Here is a 19,335-nt window from a genome sequence, read left to right on the forward strand (position 1 = left end):
GCTTGATTTTTTCCCTCTTTTCTCCCTCTTCCCAATATTTGTGTCCATGACAAGTGCACATGTATGTAAAATGTGTCTCATACACATTTTTCTGCAAAGGAACCATTTCACTCAGCTGAAGAGTGTTTCTCAGAGGACACTAGGACACCACTAAATGTGCATTGTCTTCCTCTCCTGTTGCTTGAGGCAGGAAAGAGTTAATGCTCCAAAGGACTCTCGTGTTAGCCCTTCTTGTGGAGTGATAGTTCGCTATCTGGCCAAGCTTGGAAGTATAATATTACTCAACAAAAAAACACTATATCATCAGCTAAACAGAGATAAATACAACATGAACAGAAGAGTTTGAATGCCTATGGTCATTCTCTATTCCTACCACCTATGTCTCACCACTCATATTTTATTCATCCAGGATGGTTCTTGGTAGTGTCCTAGTGCCCCCTGGGAAAAACCTTTCAGGTGAGTAAAATGGTTCCTTCTCCAGTGGGCACTTGAACACCCCCAAATGAGATGTTCCATAACTGACCAAATGTGAGGTTAGATTTTGTGCTATTAATATGTAGGCAAAACTTGCTGGAGGACTCTCCTTGCAAACACTGCTTCCACAGAAGCATAAAGATCCATTTTGTAATGACTTGTGAATGGGTTTGAATTTGCCCACATGTCAGTTCAGCATTCAGCAAGCTGCCCTTTTTGAATGTGCCACAACACCCTTTAGTGGTGTTAAATGAAGAGTATAGTATGCCAAGGAAATGCATAGCTTTATCCACCAAGCCAATGCAGAAGTAACTTTATTTCCTAAATTGGTTGGATGGAACAATACAAATAATGAATTTGCGTGCCTGAGCTTTGTCTTATTAAGGCATACTTTCAAAGCTCTGTGTGCATCCAGAGAATGCCAAGCACGTTCAGTTGGATGTGTGGGACACAGACAAAAAGTGAGAAGTACTAACTCCTGCTAGCAGTGAAACACAGTGTTTACTTTTAGGGTAAAGGACAGATCAATTCTTAGAACAAATCTGTCCTTATAAAACACACAGAGATGTTTTGCTACAGACAATGCTCCGAATTCTTATATTCGTGCTGATGTTATCGCTACTAAAAACAACACTTTGTATAACATGATTCGCAGAGATGTTGAGCTTACTGGCTCAAAAGGTGGCTTGTTGAGCACAATCAGGACTTGATGTAACTCCCATGTTGGATTCCTGTGTTGAACTGGATGGCTAGATAACACAGCCCCTTTCAAAAATTGTTTCAGATATGGATGAGAACCAAGCAATTGAGATGGAGATTTAGATAATACTGATGCTAACGCTGAAGCTTGTCTATGCAAGGTATTTCCTGTTTCAGTCCATCCTGCAGAAAAGACAGCAGCTCATGTATTTCAGTTTTTCTGGGCCACACACAACATTTACTGCACCATCACACAAACACTGTCCAAGTGTACTGATATACTCTTATTGTGGATAGACGACGCAATGTCATGATAGTAGTGATGTCCTCTGGTGGTAATCCTGCTCTCAATAACTTCCTCTGCTCAACTTCCAAGTGGTTAGATTTAACCATTCTGGATTGAGATGTATCAGAGCAGCCTTTCCCAACCTTTCGGTCCCCAGATGTTGCTGGATTACATCTCCCATCAGCCCCAGCCAGCATGGCCAGTGGTCAAGAATTATGGGAACTGTAGTCCAGCAACATCTGAGGACCCAGAGGCTGGGAAAGGCTGTATCACAGGATCTTGTAACAAGAGATCTGGTTGATGTGACAGAGTCCACAGCTTCTCCACAGCCAGGTTCACCAACTCTGAGAACCACGGCCTTCTTGGTCAGTATGGGGCCATCAAAATGACTTCTGCTTTCTCTGTTCTCATATTTTTCAACACCCAAGCCAACATCAGAATTGGAGGGAAGATGTGTAGTTCTGGTTTCCAAGGAGAGTTCAGAGCATCTGTGCCTTCTGCCATAATTGATGGATACCTGGTATAATACCTCCAAAGCTAATGATTCACAGAGGCAAATAGACCCACATCCATCCTTCTGAACCGCTTCCAAAGTTGCCTAAACACATCTTTGTGAACCTGCCACTCTCCCAGCATCATACTTTGCCAACCATCCAATCCTCTTGAACATTGTCCACCCCTCAAACATGTTCTGCTACAAGAGACTCCTGCTGGAGTATCCATGATTTCATTCCTCCCTGATGATTGACATGAGATTTCACTGTATTGTTGTCCACAAAATCACCTGTGTTAGACCTAGAAGTGTCACAAAATGTTGCAAAGCAACCTTGCTGCTTTTGACTCGTGTGTGTAGGCTACTTTGCTTCCTGTACTGTCCATGTGTCTGTCCCCTACCGTGAGCTCTCCAACTCTTAGGCTCACATCTGTTGCTGTTACCTCCCATGAAGGATCCTTTAAGAGCATCTTCTTGCATAAACTGCTTACTTTTGTCTACCATCTGAGAAATGCCTGTAGCTCTGCAGTTAGACAAATCTGTAAATACAGATGTTAACATTGTGCAGTGGGTGCCTGATATGGCATGAGTGCCCACTTCAGAAGCCCTGTGTGGAATTGGGCCCAAGATGTTACCTCAGTGGATGAAATCAACATTCTTAAAACCTTTGCCAATGTCATGAGATTTTCTGTGGTCTTTAGTAGAAGAGATGTAACCACTGCTTTTATCTTTGCCATCCTCTCTTTTTACAATGATATTCTCTCTTGAGTTGTATCCATGGTTGCTCCCAAACGCTGCAATTTTTGTTGGAGTCAGATGACTTTTTACTACATTCGCTAGAAAACCTGAATGTCCCAATATGCAGACTGGGCTGTTCTCAATCTCATAACAATGTCATGTTAATATGGACACAGGTGAACCCCTTCCTGATGCCAATAAGCCATGAGGGCCACCATGATTTTCATGAAGACCCTTGGAGCTGAAGCTAGCTTCTGAAGCTGAAACAGTTGCAGTGCTTCCCAAATGGAAATCAACAGCTCCATATGACATTTTCAATTCCTCATGAGCTTGTTCCAGTACTCCAGCTCTGAAACAGTTCACCAAGCACCATCTTTTTTCAGCACAAGGACATGTATAGAATAAATACCAGAGGACCTATGTTGTTGCTGTACTGGTTTGATTGCTGCTATCTACAACAGATGGTTGATTGCCTCCTGTACTAGCTTGCATTTTTTCCAGGTTTGAACACACTGGAGATGGTACAAAGTGGCTTGGCTATGGAGTCTGAAATTTTATTTGCAATCCCTAGAGTACTGCATTCTTCACTCTATGGTCAGATGTTGCTTCTCACCTTTGGGAAAAATACAGCAACATGGCACCCACAGGAATCTGTGGTGAGTCAGAACTGTTTTTGTTGTATTCCACCTCTAGTGGTGGAAGAACTCTGAAACCATGGTCCAGGTTGATGCTGGTTCCTTGGTTGAAATCGAACATCCCCCCCCCCAAATGGTTTTCCTGGGCCTATCTGGATCTTGATTCAGGTTGTCCAGAATGTCATCTAACCACAGAAGAGCTGCCCTGGAAAAAACAGAGGCTGCACAGGAAGCACATGTGGCCAACCCTGAAGCCTCATGCACTTTCTTTAAAACTAAAGGTAACTTGAATTCTGTAAGATCCTCCAGCAGAGCATTCCATCCCTTGAAAGGAAAATTTTGGATACCAGAGCAGAAACTGGAGCATCAGTTGCTGGAGTCTTTAATTGTTCCATGAACTATGGATCTAAAAGGTAGAATAACTTATTAGCATATGACACTGATTTTTTATACTGGATGGGAGAGTCCAATTCATATTTCACTAATTTTTTAAGCAATGGCAGTGCTCTGACCACCTTGTCATTTGGCTTTGTTTCTGGAAGCACAGTTGCTTACTTAGATGTGGATGGCACAGCTTCATTAGAAGACTCCTTTAAATCTAGTGCTGCCATAGCCTTGACCAATGAAGTATTGTAGTATGCATTATGAAACAGTCTTAATTGCTCCTTCACCTCAGCTCCATCACTCCTTTCATCTATATTATCCTTCTGTGAAACAATGGAATTATCACAAACAGTTTGATGAACATGCATATTTTGTTTGCCTGACCACTGTGCATCCTTTAGGCTATGCACCTTACCACTTGCAACATCATGTGGATCTGGTGAAAAACTTATGTGAAGTTATTGAAATTCTTGCTGCTCAGTAGTAGTAGAAGCTGGCTGAATCAGATTAGGCATCTGCTGTATTAAAGCAGAATTTGGCTGGCTGAATTAAATTAGCCATTTGTTGCATTTGCACAGGAGTTTCCTGTGTTGTCTGCCTAATTACAGCTAATTCTGCAGAAATATCAGCCATCAGTGCCTTTTTATCTGACAATGCATCATAATTGAATAGTAATACAACTGTTTTCTGTTCTTTGTTTTGTCCAGAGATGGCAGCAGACCTCAATCCTTTGGTAACTGCCAAGCTCTGTGAAACTACAGGCTGATGGCAAGGGAAAACCAACAAACTCACCCTTGCTTGGTTCTGAGTTAAAAAGAACCTTTGGGACTTTTGCTGGGCTACTTTCATCCTCAGAAAGCAGCTCATCATGTGTTACTACCCACTGCTGACTTTGCTCTCCCACCTATGAGGTTTTGCTAGTCTTCTCACTGTTTCACTGCTCACTTTCCCCACTACTGCAGGAGTTAATGGACCAATCCTTGCTGCATGTCTGCTGCTCAAAATGGCACCCATCTGTGTGAGTGCCACAGCAGCTTGTATTTTAAACTGCTTTTTTCTTTTCTGAATGGGCTGCAAGATCTACCGAGCTAGCCACTCCAGTTACTTTAGACCCCTCAGAATAGCTCTTTTTAAGATCTTTAGGCATTTTGCTGCTAGCAGGAATCAATAGTAATTGTGCTAATTAGAATTCTTAAAGTTTTTTCTGTTTTAAAGTTTGAGGGAATTAAAAAATATCTCAGTAAATTTATACTCAATTCATGAAGGATTAACTGTGAAAGAATTAATTATACACACTAATTAATCACCAAATTAATACAGGAACCAATAAGCAATAGGAATCAACAGAGGTAATGGTGACAACAGATACCTAACAGTCACTCACACACCCATAACAGTTAATACATCAATTCATTAAATGGAAAATCACCACCAAACATTCAATAATGACAAAAAACACCAGAAAACAAAAGATAGAAAGGATCAGATGAAATAATTAAATAAAATGCCAGCTAGACTGAAGAGCAAGGCGAAACAGTGCAGCACAAGCTAGGCAAGAATATGAACTAACAGTCTGTGGGACATGCTAAGATGAAAGTCCTTTGGTGTGTGAACCCTTTCCTGCCTCAAGCAACAGGAGAGGAAAACAATACCCACTTGTGGTGTCATAGTGCCTACTGGAGAAGTTATTTTTATCACTAAGAACTGTTAAATCCTTTGCTGCTTGAAACTATGTTGTCCTTCTTAAAAGGTATAAAACCAGATTCAGGATCCTTTTGATGATATCAGCTGCAATAGTTGCTTGATGCTGATGCAAAATGCATACTTGACAGGTCCATAAATGAACATGCCACTCCTATACACCAGTCCTCAGTATCCTAAGAAACTTAAATAATTCAGAACTACAGAACTAAAATTCTGACAAGATCAATTGATCTCCTGAACCTGAGTAAGGGCAGAGAGTGTCTGCTGGACATTGTCCCACGAACTGTGATACTGTGATCTCAGGGTTTGTTCCATCAATTACACTGCATTCATGAGGCTCTTGGATCACCTCCCAGAAGTTCAGAATGACCTCAAAAGCAAGACCTCACTCCTTCCTTCTTGTGGGAAGCAAGGTCTCAGGGTGAGCACAGAATAGAGTGGCTTCTAAGGCTAGCAAAAATTTATGGACCTCTGATATTGGAGCTTTCATGTTAGACTAAAAATATGTGTGTTCCTGTTAGTCTAGATTACTTTTCCTAAACCTTCATTATTAGTTGGCTACATAATTAGCTTTGATTTGATTCTTTTTATAGGAATATCTAACAATACAGCCCCACATTATAATTGTAGATAGAACCAGAAGAAACGATATTTTCCCTTTTCTCAAAAAGGGATGTGTTTTGTGTAAAGCTTTGGCTCTCCAACTATTGCTGAACTAAGACTCCCATCAGCTCTAGCTTGCATGGCCAACAGTCAGAGATGATGGGAGTTGTAGTTCAGCAACATCTGGAGGTCCAAAGGTTCCCCACACCTGGTGTAAAAGAATTGACATTCTTAGATGCTTTTTTGAAGATTGGATTATGGAGGTTTATTTATTTATTTATAACATTTATATACCACCCCATAGCCGAAGCTCTCTGGGCTGTTTACAGCAATTAACCTCATGCTCAGAGTGTTCGCTATCACTGCCATCAAAAGAGCAAGGGAACATAGAAATAATAATTTATTGAGAAAGAAGTACCTACAATGATAGGGTTGTGCCTTCTGTATCTTAAAATTAGTAACGGATGAAGATGTCTTTCTTGGTCTTGATTTCTGTCAGTTGTGAATAGGACAGATGTCTGCTTAGGACACTTCCCCCCCCTGCAGTTCCATAAGGATGACTTGAAAGTTGATAACTAGCTAGGCTCACAGTGGACATAGACATCCATTTAATATTAGTTACCTGAATGTAACTTAGATTACATGAACAATTAAGCAATATGTAAATGTCTTAAACATTAGAGATGTTTTTTAAAATCTCATTTCTGCATACTGTCTGCATATGCTAGAAAATTTTCACAGAAAACTTTGGCTAAGATTTATACATTCCTTCCATCTTGAATTTTTAAGCATTCATTTTGTATTGCAGGGAAGCAAATACAATCTTCAGAGGGAACTCTTCAGCTACTCGATGCCTAGATGAGATGATGAAAATAGTGGGAAAGCACTACCTGAAAGTTACCTTAAAACCAATTCTTGATGAGGTATTGTAAAATTATGCTTAAACGTTTTGGGATATATTGAGAATGCTGGAAAAATCCCAGGGATTATTTTCTCCTCTCTGTCAGAACTAAAATGTTTATATTGCTATCTAGAGACATGACTCAGTTTACAACCTCTGATTAAGGCAGTGTGCAAGACTGATTAATTCTCTGTATAAGAATGACAATAGCTGTTGCAGAATTTTAGTGTTTAAGTTGTCTCAAAATGCTATAACATATATGTTGTATAGTGAGTGCACAACCTTCAAGAGCCTGAGAGCCCCATACCAGAATTATCATAGTTCATAGCTTCTTGCAGTTTCTATTTCTACTAATTTTTTTCCTTGCTGCTGAAACTATCTGCACTTCTCGTCCTCCTTTTCTGTACTAGTACTTCCCAGCTATGTACCACGGGGCAAAATCAGTCTAAAACAATAAACACTGCACTATAGAGTCTGTTAAGGGTTATTGTAGATGCTACTTTCAGCTGTATCACTGAATGACTCAGTGCGGTGTTATTTCTTAAGTATCTGGTAGTGACAGCAAAGCTGCACTTCATTTCTAAGGGCCACATCATATGTTATATGACCTGTTTGCCACAAAAACATCTGCATGGTGGGGTGTCATATGGCTCTTGCTAAAGAACGAAAGGGATTCTCTACACATATTAAGGAAAATGTCAGCAACTTCCAGACAAGTGTGATGTTAATATGAAAACATTCCACATAATGATAATCTGCCTGGTGTGCCCCTTAAATACATATAGTAGTTGCTTATCATACAGACATATTAATCAACAGCAAGCATACATTTGCTGTAGGAATGAAGTTGCCTAAGACAACTCATATCTAACTGTGTTGGAAGTCATCTCTTTAGTATCATCCATGTATGTGTATATGCACCTGTGCCCATGTGATGACAACTGCTGTTCATATAATAAGGGTGCAATCCAACTGCTATTTAGGTCGGGCTGAGGTGAGTTGGATATGATGGACCCGTGGCTCAGCCGGCTGGGTCCCAGCTCAACCAGGCTAGACTGGCAGAAACCCCTCATCCCAGCTCAGCCACTGCTGAGATGGGACCCAGCCGGCTCCATTGGAGGTCTGCCGGGGAAGCTCAGCCCAGCAGAAGGCATTCAAAAGGAGTGTTCCAGGGGCATGTCAGAGGAGGGGCTGGGGGGATTAAGTAATATCCAGGTCTTATTGGTCTCCCTCTCGTGGCCCTCCCTCACAGCAGCAGGTATATCAGGAAAAGAGGTGGCGGAAGGAAATGTGTTTTTTCCTTCTGCTGCATCCTGCTGATGCAGCCAGTGTCCTCCCCTCCAAGACGCCTCCAAGCAACAGCTGAATGTGACAGCCCCTTCTGCCAGCTGTGCTTCCGCCAACCTTTAATAAATTTGATTGCTCTGTAAGTCAGTGACAGGAAGGAAGCACTTGATGTATGAGTATTAACTGTAAAAAAACAAGTAACTTCTCCATCTTGGCTACTCTGAAATTCAATACCCCAAGAAAAAAATCATTTATTTGCAATGTAGTCATTAACTAACAAGATTCCTCCTGTGGGCATATCTTCTCAGCATATTAAGGAAGATTGGAAGAAAAGAAAATGGGAGAAATTGAGATACCTTCACCTTGAAGATGCATGGTTTGGAGTATAACCAAGATCCATTTACCTTTCCTTTCCATTTTTTGCAAGAATGAAGATCTTGTATGACTCTCTGGTGTCAACATGACTACCAGAAATTTACACATGCTGGGGCTGGTGCCATCTTTATCCAAAAATTAGTGGTAATCCTAAGGGCAGCTGCTGGGGAATGTGTATGTGGTTTTGTCCCTCTTACCTCTGGCCCAGTGAAGGAAAATAGATCTGAAATAATTCTTCATCCTTCTACAACTAACTAAATTTTTACTCTTATTTTCAGATATGTGAGAATCCTAAACCCTGTGAAATTGATCCCCTGAAACTGAAAGAAGCGGATAATGTAGAAATACACAAGGTACACTTGAGTGATTTTGTTCAGCTTATATTCAGGAAGCTAGTGCAGGGGTGGGAAACCTCAGGCCTGGTGCTAGATGTGGCCCTCCAGGCTTCTGTATGTGGCCCTTAGGACTCTGTTCAGCCAAACCCCTACTTGCCCTGCTTTGCACCCTCCTTGCTTGTTTTTGCCTGGCTGAAATGTGTTCTCTCAGTGGAGGTCAGAGAGAAGTTAAACTACCCTGCTGTACAAATGTATAAGTTACATTAATTGCTCTATCCACTTTTGCCTCCCCCTACCCCACTGGCATGTGGCTTCCAGAAGGGAATGTGGCTCTTGGGCTGAAAAAGGTTCCCCACCTCTAAGCTAGGAAATAACTCTGTATAATCATCTCCTTGGAGTCGTAATTGTTAGCCATGTTCAGCAGCAAGGAAAATTACTGAGAAATCTGAGCAAATAGAGCAAATTTTCTTCTATTTGTTGTGTTGCCTGCCAGCTACCAATGTGTTCTCCATCACTTCATTATGTAGAGCTTAATATAAATAAGAACCACTGTAAATAGTTCATAAAATTGCACATGCAATAATGCACATACATATTTGGGATCAAATCCTGAATCAGCAATAGACCCACTGTGGTGGCCATGGAAGTTGCTGCTGCTTAGTTTTGGCGTACTCTTTGATAAAATAGAATTCTTAGTGCGCTGCAATAGAAGTAGAATTTGTAAGACACTTTGTACCATAAAAGGGCTGTGTTTTGAATTATTAATTATAAGAAGTGTTGGTAGTGATAACTGGGCTTTGTTTTGGCAACCTGTTACAACTGAGTGCAGTGAAAGTACCAAATGCTGTAAGTGTTGCTGAAGGATGGTTTCGCATGCTTCTCTATTATGTATATATGTATGTCAGTGTCTTTTGCTTGCCTTTAAAGCATCTGATTTGCATTTGTCCCTGTTCCCAGAAGACTGCCATTGTATGATAGAATGGAGACCATGTATCAAATTTTGTATTTTTCTCTTTGACAATAGGAGAAAACTTATAAAAGTCTATGTTAATGCAAATATGTTTGTCTTCCAGGAAAATCTGCGCTACTATGTTGACAAAGTATTCAGTACAGTTGTACAGTCAAGTATAAGTTGCCCTACATTAATGTGTGATGTTTTCTGTTCTCTGAGGCGCTTGGCTGCTGAAAGATTTCCTAGTAAGTGCGTAATTTTTAAAAATTTAGCAATCTAGCTACTAGCCATGATGGCTGTGCTCTGCCACCCTAGTCAGAGGCAGCATGCTTCTGAAAACCAGTTGCCGGAAGCCTCAGGAGGGGAGAGTGTTCTTGCACTCGGGTCCTGCTTGCGGGCTTCCCCCAGGCACCTGGTTGGCCACTGTGAGAACAGGATGCTGGACTAGATGGGCCACTGGCCTGATCCAGCAGGCTCTTCTTATGTTCTTAACTGACATAAGGCCTGACTAAATTTCTTGAAGTCCATGAAAATATTCCCAGTAGCATTCATGAAATGAAAATGTTCCCAGTAGCATTCATAAGAAAACTGAAATAGTTGAATCTTCAACTTACATGTTCAATAGATTTTTCAAATATTTATTGTAAATATTGCCTGCCTTCTGTAGACTGCATACAAAGTGTATGTATTTGTTAATTAATATTATTTGGCATCAGCAAAACTGCACGCTTCTTATAACAAAGCATCAGAATGAAAGGAGTGCCAGATAAGAGATACATAAAAGAGATTGCGCTTCAAGATGTTGTATTTGATAACGTTTTGAAATATAGCTATGCATCTATTAGTGTTACTGATATGTTAAAATGTGTGCAGCTGTGAATAGCAAGTAGTTATATGTATTCTATATAGAACATACATATACTATACAACAGTGTTCCAGAAGAAAGAGAATTGCCTTCTCCGTAGTGAGTAAAATAGCTGAAACCCATTAGAAGGTATAGTGTATTTAATGCACATAATAATAAACTATGGTTTGCATCAGGGATGTGAAACCTGTGGCTCTCGAGATTTTGCTGCGTTCCTAAATCCTGTTGTCCTTTACAATTGGCCATGCTAGGTGCTGATGGGAATTGAACAACATCTGATTCCCTGCCTCTGGTTTACAGGAACCAGTATTGAGCTCATGACTTCCCCATTTCCTGTCTTTTTTCAGCACAGCCATGAAGCAAAACATGGTTAGTCTTAACTATGGTTTAGGTAAACAAGCCAACTTCAGATTGTAGCTCAAATCCTTGTTTGTTTCCGTAAACATAGTTAAGGATAAAGTTTTTAGTTCAGACATAACAATAAACCATGATTCATGAGAAACACAAGTGAACACTTCCAGTCTCTTCCTTGTATCCACACTGGAGGAAAGATGCAGCACACAAGCCCAAGGCTTGTGCACATGGCTAAATTATAGTTTAGATACAAACCAAGTGTCAAAGCATCTTGCATCATAGCCACACCTTCATTTCATGCCACTTGCTAGTTCTTTATTCTGCCAAAGAACAGTAACTTGTCTTCTACTAACATTGTCCTGCTAACGTTTTCACTTTCTTCATTTCCTACCAACTTGTAGTACATCTTACATTTCATGGTTTTTCTCTGCAGATGACCCTCATGTACAATATTCTGCAGTGAGCAGCTTTGTATTTCTTCGTTTCTTTGCTGTAGCTGTAGTATCGCCTCATACTTTCCATTTACGACCTCATCATCCCGTAAGTTTTGATAATGTTCTGTCTCAACTCTGTAGGCCAAGTTTGTTAGGTTTATTTCTATATACATCTTCCTAACATTTGTAATATGAATGTAGAGAGTAATTGCAAGCTTTGTGAATGGAGCTGAATTGTGAGTTCTAGGGCATCTGGGTTAATTTTTTTAAAAAGTCAACTCTAGTTAAGTACCTAGCCTCTAACTTGCAAACTGTTCTATGCCATTTTTATGCCTGAAAGCACTTGTAAGTAAATGGCCCACATAAATGAAAAAAATCAAATATTAGGTAACTGGCATCCTGCGTATATGTTTGGATGCATTTCCTATTGACTTCAGAGGAATTTGTAAACGGAGTCAGAAAGCCCTAAAAGGGAAGATCAGGTTATCTTGAAGGAGAGTATAGAAAGCTATACAGCTAATATTCTGGCAGCTAATGTTGTTGAGGATGTTAAATGGGACAGTTATAACTTTGTTGTTACGTGCAACAATTTATGTGTCAGTTCCAAGCCTGCTTCTACACAGAAATGTCTTCTGCTCATGAAAAGCATAGTGCATGAAGTGACCTCAATGATTTATTGTAACGTGCAATTTGTTTCTGTTATGGACTCTTCTCAACAAAATTTATTGAAGGATTGTAGTGTTAATACACTGCGGGCATGGTCAAATCAAAAGCTTTGTGCATTGATCATCTCAAAAGAGAAAATGTTCTAAAATGATTTTGTTTTCCTGTGTTATAGGTGTTCATTTTTAGTTGACATCATAAGAATATAAGAGCCCTGCTGGATCAGGCCAAAGGCCAATCTAGTTCAACATCCTGTTCTCACAGTGACCAACCAGATGCCTATGGGAAGCCCACAAGTAGGACCTGAGTGCAATAGCACTCTTTCCCACTTGTGATTCCCCACAACAGTTACTTAGAGGCATTATTTCTGTAACATTGCTTATGCAGGAATTTAGCATAATTGTATCAATTACTTTTTGGATCCAAGATGTTAAACATTTTGCAAGCATGTTACAAATTGATATGCTCCTTATGGCAGTGAACTTCCTTAATTAGAGGGCACTGAATAGTCTTCGCTACTTACTATTCATGTAATCAGTGATGTTGGTTTTCTGGAAAACTTTGAATTCGATATTATTCCTAAGCAAGTTTGCATCTGTTCATTGAACTTATGAAACAGAAAGTTTTCCATGTAAAAATAAAGTACTGGAAAATTTTCCAGAAATTTTTCTAGACATTCTTCTGCCCCACATCACTGCATGTAATTCCTGGCTCCAAGTTCTTTGAGCAGTGTGCTTTCAATGCTCTGCACTTCTTAGCATGCCCCGTGTATCCACTGCACCTATTAATTCATTTTCACCTGTCCACTCTACTGTCACTACTCACTCTCAGCTCTTGTACCTACTCTTAGATTTCTGGTCCTTGTTAGCAAGGGAAGTGATGCTTAGGCTGCAATCCAGTACACACTTATCTGGGAGTAAGTCCCATTGAATCTAGTGGAGCTTACTTCTGAGTAGACAGCTATTGGATTGCAGCCTTAAAAAGACAATGCTGTGTCCTTAAGTAACTATGTAGTTTGTTGAGGCCAAAATATGCTGTAGTTAATATTCATTTAATGAATCTATCATAATTTCAGAAAGGGAAATTGAGAAAAATGTCAGATTTAATTCAGGATACAATTCTGCTGTACAATAAATATTTGGGGATTTACATGAAGTGGAGCAAAACAAAATACGGTAGGGCCCTGCTTTACAGTGCTTTGCTTTACAGCATTCCACTAATACAGCGGTTGTGAATTGTAGAAAGGCCCCGCTTTACAGCACTTGTTCCGCTTTTACTGCGTTTTTTTGCCTCTGGGTGCCATTTTGGTCAATGTAAGTCAATGGGATCCGCTTTACAGCAGTTTTTGCTTTACAGCGGGGGTCCGGAACGTAACTCGCTGTATGAGTGGGGCCCTACATTAGGTTCCTCAGTCTCTGCTTCAAATATTGTGTTAAGCGTAAACATTCACATAGGTGAATTGTTTGAAGTGACAAATTCTAGCTCTGTGTATTACAAGATCAGTATTAATGTTTAACATCTTAAATGTTTAGAACAGTGATGTAGAAGCCTGGCTTCTGTTGAAGCAATAAAGTACAACTCTCTTGCATTTTGCTTCACCTGGTGGGGATATGCCAAATAAAAAAAACTGTAGAACTGGAATCTACAATATAAGGTGTTTCATTTACTAATGGATTAGAGCCAAACTTCATATGGGTGGACTTCTACTCACTGAAAGAATGCTCCCATTGCCCACTAATTGGCAGAGGCGGAGGGAGATGGCGTTTCCTCATGCCCTCCCCAAAAAATCTGCTCTGACATTTCGAAACAGCATGGGCGGTATGCAAGGGTCTGCAGGGAATTTGCCAAAAATATATCCTTTTCTGCCCCCCTTGTGCTGATGGGGACCTTTGCTTGTATCAGAGGTCCTTGTGCTTCTGGATCCAACCCTATATTTTGGGGGAGAACTTGGTTGAAGTCTACAAATCACTGCTTCATGCTATATCCATCTCAGTGATGTGGCGGCTGCACAGTAAAATACTTGATAGATATTATCTTTCATTGTATTACTATTTTGTTTATTTAACAGGTCGTATAGACCGCTTCATCATCAAGACCTCTAAGCTGTTTACATGAAATATAAAATATACATTAAAAATACTGATAAAATAAGATGCTAAAAACAAGTTGACCTTTAAAAAATCCAAAATATCAAGTCAGCAGTTGAAAAAATATACATTATAATATAACATTACATGTAAATGCACGCCAAATTTACATGTCTGGGTAGGCTTGCCTAAACAAAAACGTTTTTAGCAGGTTCTGAAAACAATACTGTGACACCAGTAACAATTGTTTGCTGGCCATGTTCTTTAATCCAGTTAAACTTTGTCACTTCTTGTAAAATAGCAACCTTACCTATTTCCTAAATGTTTCTTTTAGGATGCACAAATATCTAGAACACTAACCCTTATATCAAAAGCCATCCAAACATTGGGAAGCTGGGGAAGTTTGTCCAAAAGCAAGCTGGTAAGTACCTGATAGTTTATTTCTGTATTTTGCTACTAGTATCTTGTTAAGGTTATTTATAACAATTTTATCTCTTTTTAGTCAAGCTTCAAGGAGACATTTATGTGTGAATTTTTCAAAATGTTTCAGGAAGAGGAGTATATTGAATCTGTCAAAAAGGTATTCTTTTATATATACATAATACTTTACTGTTTAAAAAGTATACTTTCATTTTTTGCTGCCTTCCTTGGAGGAGCTCAGGAACTGTACTTGAAGGTTGTTCCATGCAGCCCTGTGTGGTAGATTAGACTGGTAGATGGTCAAAACTCAGCCAATGAGCTTACAGCTAGGTAAGGATTTGGAAAACCAGGTTTCCCTGATCCAGGTTAAGTCTTCTGTTTACTGCACCATGCAGTGCATTGAAATGTTTTTAAAATGTAATATTTTAAGTAAAATGTGAAGGCAAAATGCAGAAGCAGCAAATTCTGTAGGTATGAGCTGAACCTAGGCTTCATGAATATTGATTTATTTTAATTGTAGAAGCTTTAAGTATAGAAAATAGTTTGCGTTATTTTAACATGTTCCCCATCTTTAGTTTTTAGATGAAGTATCATCTACTGAAAGTAAAGAGCCAAGTGTCATGAGCGAGTCTGTACATCTAAAAGAAGGGTAACTGACGTACCAAGTACTGTATACTAAAAAGTGTTTTGCTTGTATACATTATTTGTGTTATTCTCCCTCTCCCTCTCTCTGAACTAGTCCTAGCCAATAACCTTTGCTTCCCTGACTATTTAAGCCCCAACACTCTCTGAGGTAGTCACCTTGAGTGTTAATATCTGGGCTACCTGCTTACATATGTTCACAACTCTTTGCTCAGATTACCAGTATACGCATAATGCCCCTTCCTGGTCAGTGCAAGATTACTGCATAGAGAGGCTAACATGTTATTACCGTTATTTACTCAGTACCATGCTTATTGTAAATGTACTGATGGCAAGAACTTGCAGAGTTGAAACAATACGCTGGCATCCTCATTTTTAATTACTAGTGAAATGAAATGATATTAGCAAGTAGGTTCCTTTCTACTGTGGGAAATACCATGGTCTGAATGATCCTGACTTTAGTGTTCAGTGATACATCTTTGCATTTGAGGACCTTTTCTAGTTCTCTCATAGCTGCCCTCCCCAGTCCTAGCCTTCTTCTGATTTCTTGACTATTGTCTCCATTTTGGTTAATGACTGTGCCAAGGTATTGGTAATCCTTGACAAGTTCAATGTCCTCATTGTCAACTTTAAAGTTACATAAATCTTCTGTTATCATTGCTTTAGTCTTTTTGACGTTGAGCTGTAGTCCTGCTTTTGTGCTTTCCTCTTTAACTTTCATCAGTATTCGTTTCAAATCATTACTGGTTTCTGCTAGTAGTATGGTATTATGTGCATATCTTTTGTTGTTATATGCCTTCAACTCAGTTACGACCTATGGCGACCTTATGAATCAGCGACCTCCAATAGCATCTGTCATGAACCACCCTGTTCAGATCTTGTAAGGTGAGGTCTGTGGCTTCCTTTATGGAATCAGTCCATCCCTTGTTAGGTCTTTCTCTTTTTCTACTCCCTTCTGTTTTTCACAGCTTTATTGTCTTTTCTAGCTAATTATGTATTGTCATTATGTGTCCAAAGTATGATAACCTCAGTTTCATCATTTCCCTCCAACTTTCACGCCTCATTCATCTTGGTCCAATCTCACTCTCCGTATTGTATGTTCTGCATATAGATTAAACAAATAGGGTGATAAAATACACCTGTCTCACACCTTTTCCGACTGGGAACAGATCAGTTAACCTCTTGTCCAAAGTATAGGTTGCACATCAGGACAATCAGATGCTGTGGCCCCCCTATTTCTTTTAACAACACTTTAAAAATCTTAAAACAGACTTTAAAATATATTAAAACAAAACCTCTTTAAAACATTTTTTAAAAAAGCTTTTAAAACATCTTTTTTTAAAAAAAAGGTTTAAAAACACATTAAAAAGCAATTCCAACACAGACTGGGATAAGGTCTCTGCTTAAAAGGCTTGTTGAAAGAGAAAAGTCTTCAGTAGGCGCCGAAAAGATAATCGGGGTGGCACCTGTCTAATATTTAAGGGGAGGGAATTAATTATAGTTACAAGCAGTAACTACTGCTTGCGAGTAAATGGAACTGGAAACTCCATTTCTGAGAAGAATTTTAATTCTCCCTGGAGAACAGCTCATCAAATGGGATAACAGCGCCATCTAGCATCAGCAGGCAGGAATCGTATGTTGTTTGAGGAAGTAGCAACTCTCGCGAGACCCCAGAGTATTCCTGCCTCCTGCATCTAGGCGGATTGTTTTCCTTTCTCGCTCCTAAGTAGCTTTGTTTTTTCTAACCTTTTCTAATTCTTCTGTTTGATCCAAACCTAATATCTTCTTCCTCTGTGTTACGTCCCTCGAAAGAGTCATCTCTCTTCATTGCTGTGTGTCTTTTCTCTTCCCTTGACATATGATGTAAAAAAACCACCCCTCTCTTTTCTGGTGTTTTGGGGGCTTTGCTTTGAGCGCTGGGTTTGTTCTGGACTCTCCCCCCCGCCCCGCTCCCCGCAAGTTGCCTGCCTCACTCCGTGGAGCAGCAACACAACAGCTTCTCTTTCAGCTACTGCACTTATTCCTTTCAGTGGCAGCACGGCAGGCGCCATTATGAGCAGCAGCACAGTGAGTGCCTTTTTTGTTTCCTCTAACTGCCTTTTCCCACTTCCCACCATTTTTGTGCTTAAAGCGCTCACCTCCTCCTGTTGTCATTATTGTTGGTTCCCTATTGTCTGCTGTTTGTATACCTCACTGTCTGTGAGGTCCTAATTGTCGTTCTCATTTTCTAACATGTGGTAAAAAAACCCTTGTCTTTTTTTCCTCTCATCAGGAAGTTCCATCTTGTCCCTCGTGTGTTCACATTCTTCTACTGGGTTTTTCCTTGTGGGTTTTCTTTCCGAGTGTGAGTGTGTGAGTGTTGTGTGAGTGAGTGTGAGTGTGTGAGTGAGAGTGAGACCTGCTTTTCTTTCTTTTCAATCCTTCCTGATCTGCTGTAGGAAAAGTTAACTGTGGAACCAAATTAGTGTTCATTTTCATACCAATTCAATGGCCTCCACACCCTCCACCAGTGCATGTGAGTTGAGCAGCCAGTATTATATACTTCCTCCGTGCCCCATACCTGTGCACATGAGTTGAGCTGTGCTGTCATGGAGGCTATACCTCTTGTTGCCAATGTCCAGGACCAGAAGAGTGGCAGTCGTACCAAATGATGCCAATGACATAACCCTTCTGGATTCAGTGTCTTCCGTCTCTGTGGCTCTTCCCCCTAAGGTGTCTGCTTCAATATCTACACTACAGCACAAAAAGGTGCTTAAAAAGAAAGCATGGCAAAGCTGCCTCTCATGTTAACACTACTGAGAGTGCACAGCATAAGGTAAATGGCAAAACTGAGAGTGCACAGCATAAGACAAATTATAAGCCTCATCAGGCACAACCACAGTCCACTGTTATTAGGACCACTAAGAGAGAACTGTATATTGGCGCACTGGAGCATCCAGCCCTGGAATTGTCTGCAAGTGGCAGCCATTCAGCTGTTGACAAAGAATGCGCTGAACATCATCTGTCGGTGCCTCAGTTAGCTGCCAGGGACCCTGATCCGCCTCCACCTCCCACCAGCTCCTTAAATTTTGCATTTGCCTCCTGAGGCCCTAGCCCAACTCAAAGATGCCCTTTTGGAGGTCTTTTCAAATGAATTGCTGCGGTGACCTCCTGAAGGACCATTGTTAATGCAGATGCAGGGTCGTGCTGCTTGCCCTTACCAGGGGCCTTCACTTTCTTAAACACAATACACAACCATCAGCTCAATGCACACATATGGCCAGCGGCCATTCCTCAGAAGAGAAAGATCACAGGTATTCCAACTCTTTCATCATTGTATCTCTGGATTGACTTACTACCCAATTGAAAGGTTCTGAGGTCTCTATGGACTGCCGTGATCCATCACTGGAGCCTGATAGTGATAAAGGAGAGAGAAGTGATGGTGCCACAGTGGAAGAAGCTTCGTCCCATAGGTTTTTTCAAGACTTTAGAGGCATTGAACTTCAGTGAGACTGTTGGGGATCCAACTACAATACCTGAACCTTCCAAAAGTAAGTCTGTTTTAAAGGAGCCACGTCTTCAGCTCGTTATATACCAGTTGTGGGGCCTTTCAAGAAGCTAACCATCATGGAATGGGAGGCCCCTCTACATTCCAAGTGCATTCCAACAACAGCCAGCAAGTTTTATAATCTTGATCTCACCTTCATGGATGTCCTTAAAGTCCCAGGACTGGATCAGCCTATCTCAACTCTAGTGTCTTGATCGCTGATCCCCAAAGAAGGGGATGTGCAGTTCAAAGATGCCTCTGAACGTCGCCTGGACTTCGCTCATCACAAGTCGCATGAGACATCTGCCCTTGCTCTCAGGGTGGCTTATGCAGCTTTGGTTTTTTCTAGAGAAGCAATGGTTTGGCTCAGTGAGTTCCTGAACGAATCTCATCAGGATATCGAACACATCCGTAAGATTCTGCTGAAACACCACTATTCTGCTGCTTTCATATCGGATGTCATGCTGGATGCCGTTC

The 19,335-nt window shown here is 40.5% G+C and overlaps 1 protein-coding gene across 6 annotated transcripts in view; it reads left to right on the forward strand.

Annotated features, from left to right (window-relative positions):
* RASA2 (RAS p21 protein activator 2) overlaps positions 1 to 19,335 on the forward strand; it is a 98,111-nt gene that overhangs the window by 47,084 nt on the left and 31,692 nt on the right. For 5 of the 6 annotated variants that reach the window (XM_061636886.1, XM_061636883.1, XM_061636887.1 and 2 more), the window contains 8 exons: positions 6,825 to 6,939; positions 8,858 to 8,932; positions 9,988 to 10,111; positions 11,520 to 11,626; positions 14,605 to 14,691; positions 14,773 to 14,850; positions 15,266 to 15,339; positions 16,140 to 16,217. In XM_061636886.1, coding sequence (XP_061492870.1) covers positions 6,825 to 6,939; positions 8,858 to 8,932; positions 9,988 to 10,111; positions 11,520 to 11,626; positions 14,605 to 14,691; positions 14,773 to 14,850; positions 15,266 to 15,339; positions 16,140 to 16,217 — 738 coding nt within the window. The remainder of the gene's footprint in view (positions 1 to 6,824; positions 6,940 to 8,857; positions 8,933 to 9,987; positions 10,112 to 11,519; positions 11,627 to 14,604; positions 14,692 to 14,772; positions 14,851 to 15,265; positions 15,340 to 16,139; positions 16,218 to 19,335) is intronic. The other variant, XM_061636884.1, reaches the window with a different exon arrangement.

The sequence above is a fragment of the Rhineura floridana genome, chromosome 7, assembly GCF_030035675.1.
Source record: "Rhineura floridana isolate rRhiFlo1 chromosome 7, rRhiFlo1.hap2, whole genome shotgun sequence".
Classification (NCBI taxonomy): domain Eukaryota; kingdom Metazoa; phylum Chordata; class Lepidosauria; order Squamata; family Rhineuridae; genus Rhineura; species Rhineura floridana.